Genomic DNA, 14,405 nt, shown 5'->3' on the forward strand with positions numbered 1-14,405 from the left:
AGAAGGAAGAGGGTCAAGTGCTCAAAAAGGTTCTGCAGCTCAGCCCTTTTTACTTGAATAAATAGGCCACCTCCAGATGTTGCAAAGCTACAACTCCCAGCATGCTCATCGGACGGTTTTTGGCTGTGAAAGCATGCTAAGAGTTGTATTTTTTGTAACAGCTGGAGGTCCAGAGTTTAAAGACCACTAAGATAGGCCATCAATGAGTATTCCCAAAACCTCTATTAAGGGCAGGGTCACACGGGACACATCTGCAGCATATTTCATGCTGCGGATGTTCTGATGGCAGTAACAGAGGGCCTGCAGAGCGAGCTTATGTCTGCGGCTGGCTAGGTCTGTGTGTCTGCTTGTAGTGGCGGATTTCTACATACAGCAGGAAGCCTGCCACTACAAGTGGACACACACAGCTTACTGACCGCAGCTGGGAGCTCACTCTGTGACTGCGTTCGGTGCATCCTTAGCGTAAAAAAAAAAAAAAAAAAAAAAAAAAAAAAAAAAAAAGAAAAGCTTCAGATGCCCCCCCCTAAGAGGGATTTCATACAGTTTTGTGTGGAAAAGTTTAATGCAATTTTTGAGCCAAACATGGAGTGGACCCAGCAGGAAGGAGTCCTCTTTTTATATTCCAGATTTCTATTTATTCTAATTCTTTGGCAATTGCTCAAAAAACGGAAAAATAAGCAAACCCCCTCTAAGTAACGCAATGGCTAAATTTATAATAATAGATAATTTTATTTGGCGATACACTGGAAGGTCAAACAAAGTGATCTAGCCACTTCTGCTGACATATTAGACAAAAGATGACTTCATGGAGTGGTAGAAGAGGTAGATTTCCTTATTGTGGAGGATCCCAATGCAAAAAAGAGGTTCTGGTGAACTTTGTCACCAACATTCAACATATTGGTGTATAGGATTTTGACATCCTGTATTTTATTCATAATTTGTATGGTGAGATTTTGAGGTGAACATTCTGATTTGGTATAAAAACAAATGGAGGAGATTAAGGCAGCTGGTTACATCTATGAATTCCTTCTATGTACAGATGTGTCTCATGTGAAAGTTCACCACATATTCTGCATTAGTCCTCTGCACAGAAATTGCAAAAGGTTCAAATGGATGAAACGTGAAGGCCACAAGCCTACGCACAGTGTGGTTGATAGGTCGTCCGAGAAGGCCAGCTTGGATTTTAAACTTTAAAAGTCCAGAATCTCTTGCATAGAACCTATGAAAAGAATAAAAAGAATTAAACACAAAAGTTTTGCTCTGAACACAACACAGCTAAACGTAACAATTACTACTAAGGACTGGTTTACATATATATCTGTTTCATAAGGATCAGTTTGTTTGTGCAAAAAACGGATCTCAAGTGATGCCACAACCAATGCACCAGGCTTTTTCACAATTTGAGCATCTCTTTGGGGCTAAACTGAGCTGTAAAGACTTTAACATCCTGTCTGCCTCAACAAAGTGCCACTGTTCTGTAACCTTGCATCGGAGTGATTATTTACCCCGCGCCTGGCCCAGGAACCAGCGGCCATACCTCAGGTGGTGTAGAGGATAATCACACCCTGGTGTCACAAACACTAAGGGTTAATACCATCTGCCCTTCAAACACCCTCACCACAACAGCATGCCAGAGGTGGGACCCACACCTATCAGGTGTTAAAGGCATATCCTGTTGATCTGCCACAAATAATTAGGACAGGAATACCACAGCTAAAGGATGTGGAATTAACAGATAAAAAGACACTTACTGTCACAAATTAGTTTAGTGCTGTGATAAAATAGCTGTTTTAGAGATGAACAACAAAATTACTAGGTTGAGCAGAAAAGGATAATAAAGAATAAAGCATAGAAATTGCTCTGGGCAACCGTTGGATATTCAAGACAACTAAAACAATGCAGCGTCTTGAATTACAGAACAGGCAATGATAATAGTTCTCCATTTGACTATGCAGGTAACAAGTAAAGTTCTGGAAGGTAAAGATCTATCTACATAAACAGGATCTGTTGCTTTTGTCTTAGAAAAATAAAAATGACAGAAAATCTGTGATAATAGGTGTGAAGTTAAATATATAGTGGGGCACATTGAAGCTTAAAAGCATTATAATCTTTTGTTGCTAAAGACAGATTTTTAGCAGCCATTACTGTTACTGCACCTCAAAAAATAGCATTTTTATGACGTCTATGTCCATCTCTCAACAAAACATTGCAGAATATTGTTTATCATGAATAAAAAAAATTGCAACACAGCCTTCTAGATTTATAAAATGTATTACGTTGTGTCATAGACACATCACAAAATATTATTGTATTACAAGAAAAATCTAAAACTCTGAAAAATGTTCAAACATCTTGAAAGAATCAATAAGACTTTATAATGGAAAGAAGGAAAGCATCAACCGAAATAAAGGAAATGACAATAAGAGGCAAGTACCCCAAGTCACATGGCATTCATACCTATTTACATTCCTTCGACGATTATACTACTATATTGCAATAATTTCATCTTTTTCCCTATGTGTATTACAGGATTCGAGCAGATGGGCAAGGCTTGGCTAGAAGTAGGTTTCTGTGTAGATGAGAGAGAAAGGCGTGAAGTGTAGCCTATTCACCATAAGTACCATAAAAGCAAATGTTTCCATGGTAACCAGTGTTTCCTTGTATTCACGAGAAGACAATAGCGGGTGAAGGAGCCATACAGGAGTGACAGGGGTATTTTGGTGTATTACTACCACTGTAAAAGTGGATTACATCCCTTTTTCATTTGTGTCATATAATGTTGCATCTGTGTGATAACTTAATAGAATATTCTGATAATTAGGAACACAGACACAATGGTGAGGGGGGCAACAGTCTGGATAGCGAAATATCAAGGTTTTCTTGCTAGTGAGCTTGTTCTCGTTTTAGAATAAAGAAAGAAATCCCACTTTTGGCAGATAAAAAGGATTCTAGTTGTACAGATGCTACTTGTTTTGAGGAGCAAGCATGGTAAATCTTTATTAAAAAGACAGCAGCTCGGGAACTATTTTGTTAGTGAAAGATTATCAGATAGGACTACAAAATGAACATTCATAGGACCGACAGATCTTTCTAATCACAACTGTTTTTGTATATGAACGTCTGCCTTATAGAATGTCTCACCTGAAATAATGATGACCTAAAACCAATGCTGTTTCTTCTGGCATTCTCCTTCATAAAATAGGCTGTACAATATAATGTGCCAAGTCCAGAACATAGAAATCCAGGCATGAAGAATTAGTACTCAGCATGTTACTCACCCAGGGTACAACATAGCAACTGCTGAGTATCTAGACCACTAGGTAAGTGTGCATTAACCATTTAAAACTACCCTAGACCACCAGGGAAAGCATTACCACATGGAAATAAGTGACATACACAAGTTTTTTTTAAAGGGACCCTGCATGGTTTGAAGACCACCAGGAAAGTAGACATTACCCCTTAACTGCCTTAGACCACTTGGGATACTAATATTAATGCTATCACCCATCCATCACAACAAACCACCAAGGAGGTAGCATTTTAGCCCACATTTATCAATCTGTCCAAGATAAACCATGGAAGGATTTGCAACAATCAATCACAGATAAGTTTTTATATCTTAACGGAGAACTCCAGGATGTAAAAATTATCCCTTATCCTAAGGATAGGGGATAAGTGTAGGATCGCAGGGGTTCAGACCGCTGGGGCCCCACACGATCTCCCGAACGGAGCCCTGGCTCCCTGCATGAAACGAGCATTTTCGACCACAGAACACAACTGCGGCCGACACGACCCCTCCATACAGTTCTATGACAAAGTCGGAGATTGCCAAAAGCAGCGCGTTACATGCAGGGAGCTGGGGCTCCGTTCGGGAGATCGCGGGGGGGCCCCGCATCATGCGCGGCAGGTCTTGCACGCGTCATACGCGGCAGGGACCCGCCGGTAATGGGGGGACATCCGCGATCACATGGATATCCGCCATTAATCCCTCAGATGCCGTGATCAATACAGTTCACAGCATATGCGGCAGTGCGATACTTTAAATGGATGATCGGATCGCCCGCAGCGCTGCCGCGGCGATCCGATTATCCAGCATGGTGGCCGGAGGTCCCCTCGCCTTGCTCCAGCCGTCGCCTGGGGTCTTCTGTTCTGGTCTGAGATCGAGCAAACCAGAGCAGAAGATCACCAATAATACTAATCAGTGCTGTGCCCTATGCATAGCACTGAACAGTATTAGCAATCAATGGATTGCTATAGATAGTCCCTAGAGATGAGCGAACTTACAGTAAACTCGATTCGTCACAAACTTTTCGGGTCGGCAGTTGATGACTTATCCTGCATAAATTAGTTCAGCTTTCAGGTGCTCCCTTGGGCTGGAAAAGGTGGATACAGTCCTAGGAGACTCTTTCCTAGGACTGTATCCACCTTTTCCAGCCCACCGGAGCACCTGAAAGCTGAATTCATTTATGCAGGATAAGTAATCAACTGCCGAGCCGAGAAGTTCGTGACGAATCGAATTTACTGTAAGTTTGCTCATCTCTAATAGTCCCCTATGAGGACTATTAAAGTGTAAAAATGAAAGTAAAAAAAGTAAATAAAATTGGAAAAATCCCCTCCCCCAATAAAAAATGTAAAATGCCCCTTTTCCCATTTTAACCCCATAAAGTGTAAAAAAAAATTTTTTTTTAATTATACACATATTTGGTATCGCCACATGCGTAAATATTAATGTTATTGATCCCGTACGGTGAACGGTGGGAACGTAAAAAATAAAAAAACGCAAAATTGCTGCTTTTTTGTCACATTTTATTAAAAAAAAAAATGAATAAAAGTTTTATAAACGCAAATGTGGTATCAATAAAAAGTACAGATCATGGCGCAAAAAATTAGCCCTCATACCGCTGCTTATACTGAAAAATGAAAAAGTTATAGGTCGTCAAAACAGGATTTTAAACATACTAATTTGGTTAAAAAGTTTTAAAGATTTTTTTAAGCGCAATGATAATAGAAAAGTATATAAGCATGGGTATCATTTTAATCGTATTGAACCACAGAATAAAGAACACGTCCTTTTTACCGTAAATTGTACGGCGTGAAAACGAAACCTTACAAAATTTTCAAAATTGCGGTTTTCTATTCAATTTTCCCACACAAATAGCATTTTTTTGGTTGCGCCATACTTTTTTATGGTAAAATGAGTGATGTAATTACGCAGGACAACTGGTCATGCAAAAAAAAAACAAGCCCTCATACTAGTCTGTGGATGAAAATATAAAAGTGTTACAATTTTTAGAAGACGAGGAGGAAAAAACGAAAATGCAAAAATAAAATTGTCTGGTCCTTAACCCCTTAAGGACGCAGGGTTTTTCCATTTTTGCATTTTAATTTTTTCCTCATCACCTAAAAATCATAACGCTTTAAATTTTGCACATAAAATTCCATATGATGGCTTATTTTTTGCGCCACCAATTCTTCTTTGCAATGACAGTCATTTTACCAAAAAATCCACGGCAAAACAGGAAAAAAAATCATTGTGCAACAAAACTGAAGAAAAAATGCCATTTTGTAACTTTTGGGGGCTTCTGTTTCTATGCAGTACATTTTTCGGTAAAAATGACACCTTATTATTCTGTAGGTCCAAACGGTTAAAAAGATACCCTACTTATATAGGTTTGATTTTGTCGTACTTCTGAAAAAAATCATAACTACATGCAGGAAAAAATTTATATTTTAAAAATGCTCATCTTCTGACCCCTATAACTTTTATTTTTCCGCGTACGGGCCAGTATGAGGGCTCATTTATTGCACATAAACTGAAGTTTCTATCCGTACCAGTTTTGTATTGATCAGACTTTTTGATTGCTTTTTATTCATTTTTTCATGATATAAAAAGTGACCAAAAATACTCTATTTTGGACTTTGCAGTGTTATAGCTCCCATAGGGGGCTTATAACACTGCACACACTGATCTTTTACACTGATCCCTGCAAAGTCATAGCTTTGCATGGAACAGTGTTTTAGGCGGTCAATTGCTCAAGCCTGTATCTCAGGCTTTGAACAATCAAACACTGATTAGACGCGACGGAGCAAGGTAAGGGGACCTCCGCTTCAGTCCTAGCTGATCGGTACATCGCGATAATCCCGATCAGCGCGACTGAGCTGCCGGGAAGATTTCACTTTCATTTTAGATGCGGCTATCAACTGTTATCGCCGCGTCTAAAGGGTTAATAGTGCATGGCACAACGATCAGTGTTGCATTCCATTAGCCCAGGGTCCTGGCTATCATTAGTCGCCAGGACCGACCCGATATGACGCAGGGTCAAGGCGTGACCCCATTTTAAATACCGGGACCCGGCATAGGGTGTACAGGTACGCCCTACGTCCTTAAGAGGTTAAAGGGGTACTCCAGTGGAAAACCTTTTTTTTTTTTCAATCAACTGGTGCCAGAAAGTTAACCCCTTAACGACTCAGCGTTTTTCCGTTTTTGCATTTTCATGTTTTCCTCATCACCTTCTAAAAATCATAACGCTTTCAACTTTGCACCTAAAAATCCATATAATGGCTTATTTTTTGCGCCACCAATTCTACTTTGCAGTGACATCAGTCATTTTACCAAAAAATCCACAGCAAAACGGAAAAAAATAATAATTGTGCGACAAAATTGAAGAAAAAATTTAATTTTGTAACTTTAGGGGGCTTCCATTTCTACGCAGTGCATTTATTGGTCAAAATTACACCTTATCTTTATTCTGTAGGTCCATACGGTTAAAATTATACCCTACTTATATAGGTTTGATTTTGTAGCACTTCTGAAAAAAATCATAACTACATGCAGGAAAATTTTTATGTTTAAAATAGTAATCTTCTTACCCCTGTAACTTTTTTTATTTTTCTGTGTACGGGCCGGTTTGAGGGCTCAATTTTTGCGCCGTATTCTGAAGTTTTTATCGGTACCATTTTCGTGTTGATCGGACTTTTTGATTGCTTTTTATTCATTTTTTTAAGACATAAGTGACCAAAAATACGCAATTTTGGACTTTGGAATTTTTTGTGTGCTTACGCCATTGACCGTGCGGTTTAATTAATGATCTAATTTTATAGTTTGGACATTTACACACGCGGCGATACTACATATGTAAATTTTTATTTACACAGGTTTTTTTTTTTTTATGGGTAAAGGGGGGTGATTCAAACTTTTATTAGGGAAGGGGTTAAATGACCTTTGTTAACTTTTTTTTTCACTTTTTTTTGCAGTGCTATAGCTCCCATAGGGAGCTAAAGCACTGCACACACTGATCTATGCTGATCCCTGCAAAGCCATAGCTTTGCAGGGATCAGTGAGATAGGGGCTTGATTGCTCAAGCCTGTAGCTCAGGCTTGGAGCAATCAATTGACGATCGGACACCGCAGAGTCAGGTAAGGAGACCTCCACCTGCGTCCCAGCTGATCGGAACATCGCGATTTTATCGCGATGTCCCAATCAGCCCGACTGAGCTGCCGGGAAGCATTTACTTTCGTTTTCAGACGCGGCGGTTAACTTTGATTGCCGCGTCTGAAGGATTAACATAGCGCGGCACAACGATCGGTGCCGCACGCTGTTAGCCCAGGGTCCCGGCTATCGTTAGCAGCCGGGACCGACTGTGTGATGCAGGGTCACACCGGGACCGGGCTCAGGGCGTACAGGTACGCCCTGAGTCCTTAAGAGGTTAAACAGATTTGTAAATTACTTCATTCATTAAATCATTCCAGTACTGGAATGTATTAGTATTAGCTGCTGAATACTACAGAGGAAATTCTTTTCTTTTTGGAACACAGTGCTCTCTGCTCTCTATTATTGTACTGCTTTTAAAAACATATTAAACTTTTTGTACAAAATCAGTGTTTAAAATCACCCTATTTTGACCACCTATAACTTTTTCATTTTTCGGTATACGGAGCGGTATGAGGGCTAATTTTTTTGAGCCATGATCTGTACTTTTTAGTGATACCACATTTGCGTATATGAAACTTTTAAATCACTTTTTATTAAAAAACATTTTAATAAAATGTGACAAAAAATTTTTTTTACATTAATGCCGCTCACCGTACGGGATCATTAACATTATATTTTGATAGTTCAGATATTTGCGCATGTGGCGATTTCAAATATGTTTATTAACTTTGTTTTTTTACGTTTTGGTGGTTAAGTAGGAAAAAGGGACAATTAATATTTTTATTGGGGGAAGGGATTTTTTACATTTTGAAACTTTTTTTTTTTTATGTCCCCATAGGGGACTATCTATATCAATCATTTGATTGCTAATACTGTTCAGTGCTATGGCATAGCACTGATCAGTATTATCGGTGATTTTCTGCCCTGGTCTGCTCAATCACAGACCAGAGCAGAAGACCCATGGAGACGGCCGGTGACAGGTGAGGGTACCTCTGGTAGCCATTTTAGATGATCGGATCCCAGTCGCAGCACCGCGGGCGATCTGATAATTCATTTAAACATGTGCATTGCCGCAGATGCAGTGATCTGTATTGATCATTGTATCCGAGGGGTAAATGGCGGACATCAGCGCATGAAACAAGCACCTCGCCAATGCTCACGGTCATGAACAGGACGTGAATGTATTTGTGCTGGGCGGTATACCAGTTCACACTGAATACCGGTGTGTTTTTTTTCTGTACAATATACATTTTTCCCAATCCGCAGTACCGGTCGGGCTCCTCACCCCCCTTGAATGAATGAACTATCATTGGTACTTTTGGTATCAACTTTTTATTGGTACTATTTTTGTTTTGATGGGACTTTTTGATCATGATGTGATTTTAAAAAAAATCTGTATTTTTGGTGTTTTTTTTTTTTTTTTTTTATGCCGTTTACCGTGCAGGATCATAAACAGTATATTTTAATAGTTTACGCACACGTAAATACCAATGCAACAGGTTCTTTATTACGGATCACATGGAATACACAGATAACACCAACGCGTTTCGGGTCAAGCTGGACCCTTAGTCATGGCATGTCAACTACACAATAAGAGCAAGCTTAACCCCTTAAGGACTCAGCCCATTTTGGCCTTAAGGACTCAGACAATTTAGTTTTTACGTTTTCATTTTTTCCTCCTCACCTTCTAAAACTCTTTTATATTTTCATCCACAGACTAGTATGAGGGCTTGTTTTTTGCACGACCAGTTGTCCTTTGTAATGACACAACTCATTATATCATAAAATGTATGGCGCAACCAAAAAACACTATTTTTGTGGGGAAATTAAAAAGAAACATGCAATTTTGTTAATTTTGGAAGGTTTTGTTTTCACGCCGTACAATTTCTGGTAAAAATGACGTGTGTTCTTTATTCTGAGGGTCAATACGATTAAAATGAAACCCATTATTACCTACTTTTATATTATTGTTGTGGTTAAAAAAAATCACAAACTTTTTAACCAAATTAGTACGTTTATAATCCCATTATTTTGATGACCTAACTTTTTTATTTTTCCGTATAAGCGGCGGTATGGGGGCTCATTTTTTGCGCCATGATCTGTACTTTTTTTTGATACCACATTTGCATATAAAAAACTTTTAATACATTTTTTATAATTTTTTTTTAAATAAAATGTATTAAAAAAGTAGCAATTTTGGACTTTTTTTTTCTCGTTCACGCCGTTGACCGTACGGGATCATCAACATTTTATTTTAATAGTTCGGACATTTACGCACGCGGCAATATCAAATATGTCTATAAAAAAAATTTACGCTTTTTGGGAGTAAAATAGGAAAAAAAACGGACGTTTTACTTTTTTATTGGGGGAGGGGATTTTTCACTTTTTTTTTACTTTTACCTTTTTTTTTTACACTTGAATAGTCCCCATAGGGGACTATTCATAGCAATACCATGATTGCTAATACTGATCTGTTCTATGTATAGGACATAGAACAGATCAGTGTTATCGGCTATCTTCTGTTCTGGTCTGCTCGATCCCAGACCAGAGCAGGAGACGCCGGGAGCCGGACGGAGGAAGGAGAGGGGACCTCCGTGCGGCGTTCTGAATCATTCATTCAAATCGCGCACTGCCGCAGATGCCGGGATCTGTATTGATGCCGGGATCTGTATTGATCCCGGCACCTGAGGGGTTAATGGTGGACGCCCGCGAGATCGCGGGCGTCGGCCAATGCCGGCGGGTCCCTGGCTGCGATCAGCCGCGCATGACACGGGCATCGCTCCGATGCCCACGGTTATGCACAGGACGTAAATGTACGTCCTCGTGCGGTAAGTACCACCGCACCAGGACGTACATTTACGTCCTGCGTCCTTAAGGGGTTAAGTTGTACAAAAATACAATCACGTGTGTGACATCCCAATGTTAAAAGCTCATACAAAAACATGGAAAAGAGCAAACACTCAGAGATATGGAAAATATGGAAACGGATTGTTCCAGTTCAGAGCAACTCTAAAATGCTAACAAGCATACAAAACTTTAGAATGCAAATAAATTAATAAATATAGTTGCCACGGGAAAATAAACCTATCGAACAGGGAATCATACATGGATTTTTTTTTTAATATGTTAAGATTAAATCGTGTCTCAGATTCATTCCTGAGGGTTCTCTTGTGTTTAGTAAAAAAAAAATGCAGGTGCATTGTGCCGGGTGGCATCAGGAGCAAGTGCCAGCTCAGAGAACTTTCCACCACCACAAAGAAAAGATAGCGGTCCCAGCACTGATGCAAAGGGAGATATGCATGCCATTGCGAACCCCAGGTCATGTCTATCCGACTGTTGATAACTCTACATAAAGGCAATTTTTAGAATGATCAAAACAGCAAGAAAGCAGCTAAAGGTAAACACCTTTAACAAACTGGTATTAGGTGAAAGGGGTAAAATCTCATGACCCTTGTGCGTCAAGGATAAGAAGAAATGAGTGACATCATATAACCACTATCCCCACCAAATTTAATAAAACAGTAAACGCACAACATGGTCTGTTTGCAAAGTAACTTTAATGTCTTTAAGAATTAAAATTTCACAAACTGCTCAGAAGAAAGTACATTCATAACATTATATGAATGAGAATTTTTGACACTGTTTATGGAAATAGAAAACATGGAGTGTCATGACTTGAAATGATGACTTTCCAGCAATATAAATGTTCATTTTCCATGATGCCCTGATTTTAATTTACAACAATGCAGTAGAAATAATGTACTGGGCAGACCAACCATTCCTGAACATGAAAAATTCAATAAATGTATGTACCTTGTTTTCATTCTTTCAAACAGAGGTCTAGCATAAGTGTGTTTGTGCCAATTTTAATATGATGTGTTGCCTAGCAACAAGCTGGATTTTTTTGGCATGTATAAATAGGACCTGAAAGTGTTTTAGGGGGCACTAACAACAATAATGTATAACATTATGAACATGTATGTCTGTGGATATAAATTTAATATTGAGACAATGAAGAGGAACTTTTATTACCTCTAGTTATTATAGTATTCATGTTTAATAGGAATTCCGACTATTAGTATTAAAAATACAAAAAATATTAAAAAGTACTTTTGACTGTCCAGATGTCACCTATCATAGCACAAGTGCCAACAAATAAAAGTGGACAACCCCTAATAGATATTTCCCTATTAGTGTATTTGGATTTAAAGGCTTGCAGTCATGTCGATGAGAATATCAAAAGTTGTTGACCGCATCGGGTATCACTTCTGAGACCCACTGCCATTGTGAGTTATTAGCCATGGAAGTAGGCGGCAATGCGCTTCACTCCACGGCCGGCCGGCCGAACATTTAGTTGCGTAGGCTTTCATGCATTGGCTAAAAGCTTTCCAGCTGCTCATATTAATCTATGAACTAAGAATTTGGTTTAGGATGTTCCAAAAGAACCGCAAATGAAAATAAAAACACCCAATCTATGTACAAAATGGAAAACAAAATAAAATAAAAACTATTTGTATTCCCATTAGAGTTCAAAATCATGTTTTGTGTGTAACTAAGGGGGTGATTACGTCTATTGTGTGTTTTGATTCCATTTCCAGTACTAAAGAGGAGAGCTTTTCCATTTTGAAAACATTAACCAAATTATGTTTGTAAATCTCTGATGTGAAGCAATTTGCAGCACACGGGACAAATTCTCTGTAATTTCTGACAATGTTACCGACAACTAAAAATGTGATTTAAACAGCTAAGAATTTGGACCATTTAAAAAGCTGTTACATTCATTTACAGAAATTAAATGTGGTCCAAAATGCAAGATTATGTCAAATTAACATACAGGAGTCCACGGCTCAGAAGACTACAAGGTATCTCGCTTTCTTCCATGCCATAGAAGGGGATTATAAAAGCACCATGCAGTTTATGTATTTAAAAGCTAGGTGTGACACAGGTTCTCTATGGGGCATTTTCTTGTAGTCTGTGGGTAATTCTTCTTTGCTATTAAAGTGTATTATCACATCCTCTATTTTGACAGCTTTACAAGAAGCATAATTTAATTTACCCCTTAGGACTAATAGTGTGTGCAGCTTACTCCTTCCGTGCATGAAAAGAGGAGCTGAAATTACATTATTGTCAACATGAGCAGGTTTATTCTGATGGAAATAACTAGTAAGGGAATTCTACTATGGTTTCAGGTGTTTGATTCATATTTTGTGTACTGGGCATTGGGTACTATATACACATCATCTAGCAGCATCAATGGAGTCTTTTGAATTATACAAGCAGGCAGTGCCAGCATCTTTACTACACACAGTCATGGCCGTAAATGTTTGCAACCCTGAAGTTTTCTAGAAAATGAAGTATTTCTCACAGAAAAGGATTGCAGTAACACATGTTTTGCTATACACATGTTTATTCCCTTTGTGTGTATTGGAGCTAAACCAAAAAAGGATAATGTCACACCAAACTCCAAAAATGGGCTGGACAAAATTATTGGCACCCTTAAACTTAATATTTGGTTGCACACCCTTTGGAAAAAAATTACTAAAATCGGTCACTTCCTATAACCATCAATACGCTTCCTACACCTCAGAATGTTGGATCACTCTTCCTTTACAAACTGCTCCAAGTCTCTCTTATTGGAAGGCGCCTTTTCCCAACAGCAATTTTAAGATCTCTCCACAGGTGTGGACTCATTGGTGGCCACTTCAGAACTCTCTAGCACTTTGTTGCCATCCATTTCTGGGTTCTTTTTGATGTATGTTTAGGGTCATTGTACTGCTGGAAGACCTAAGATCTCTGAGGCAAACCAAGCTTTCTGACACTGGGCTGTACAGTGCGACACAAAATTTGTTGGTATTCCTCAGATTTTATGATGCCTTGCACACATTTGAGGCAGCAAAACAACCCCAAATCACTGAACCTCCACCATATTTCACTGTAGGTACCACGTTCTTTTCTTTGTAGGCCTCATTCCGTTTTTTGGTAAACAGCTTTACCAAAAAGCTCTATCTTGGTCTCATTTGTCCACAAGATGTTTTCCCAGAAGGTTTTTGGCAAAATGTAGTCTTGCATTTTTATGTCTCTGTGTCAGCAGTGGGGTCTTCCTGGGTCTCCTGCCATAGAGTTTCATTTAATTTAAATGTCGATGGATAATTTGCGCAGACACTGATGCTCCCTGAGCCTGCAGGACAGCTTGAATATCTTTGGAACTTGTTTTGGGCTGCTTATACACCATCCGGACTATCCTGCGTTGACACCTTTCATCAAATCTAGATCTCTGGAGATGGACTTATAACATTGAGATGTGTTGATATTTTTCCACAATTTTGGTTCTCAAGTCCTTAGACAGTTCTCTTTCTGTTGTCCATGCGTAGTGTGGTACACACAGACACACAATGCAGACTAAGTGAACTTCTCTCCTTTTTATCTGCTATGATTTTTATATTGCCCACACTTGTTACTTGCCCCAGGTGAGTTTAAAGGAGTACCACATGCTTGAAACAATCTTATTTTTCAGCAATTTTGAAAGCGTGCCAATTATTTTGTCCAGCCCATTTTTGGAGTTTGGTGTCACATTATGTCCAATTTGCTTTTTTTCTTCCCTTTTTGGGTTAGTTCCAATACACACAAAGGGAATAACCATGTGTATAGCTAAACATGTGTTACTACAGTCGTTTTCTGTGAGAAATACAAATTTTCTTGAAAAATGTCAGGGGTGCCAGCATTTACGGCCATGACTGTACATGTTTTCACAGGAAGGTATTAGGCATCGACCGATTATCGGTATGGGCAATTACCTTGCCGATAAGCCGATAATGCCCGGCCCCCCGCACCCCCCCCCGACCCGCTGCACCGCACTGCCCCATTGCCTCTCCTATCCCCGGTTTTATAATGACCTGTTTCCGGGGCCCACGCTACTTCTTTCTCCTGCTGCGTCCTGCGTTACGCTGTGCGCAGTGACGACGCCAGCGGAGCC

The 14,405-nt window shown here is 39.3% G+C and overlaps 1 protein-coding gene across 7 annotated transcripts in view; it reads right to left on the bottom strand.

The window, feature by feature from the left end:
• Positions 1 to 507: 507 nt before the first annotated feature.
• Positions 508 to 14,405, bottom strand: part of DET1 (DET1 partner of COP1 E3 ubiquitin ligase) — an 80,472-nt gene continuing 66,574 nt past the window's right edge. For all 7 annotated transcript variants that reach the window (XM_056571912.1, XM_056571905.1, XM_056571911.1 and 4 more), the window contains one exon: positions 508 to 1,219. In XM_056571912.1, coding sequence (XP_056427887.1) covers positions 1,030 to 1,219 — 190 coding nt within the window. In that variant the 3' untranslated portion in view covers positions 508 to 1,029. The remainder of the gene's footprint in view (positions 1,220 to 14,405) is intronic.

Source organism: Hyla sarda, chromosome 4, assembly GCF_029499605.1.
Source record: "Hyla sarda isolate aHylSar1 chromosome 4, aHylSar1.hap1, whole genome shotgun sequence".
Classification (NCBI taxonomy): domain Eukaryota; kingdom Metazoa; phylum Chordata; class Amphibia; order Anura; family Hylidae; genus Hyla; species Hyla sarda.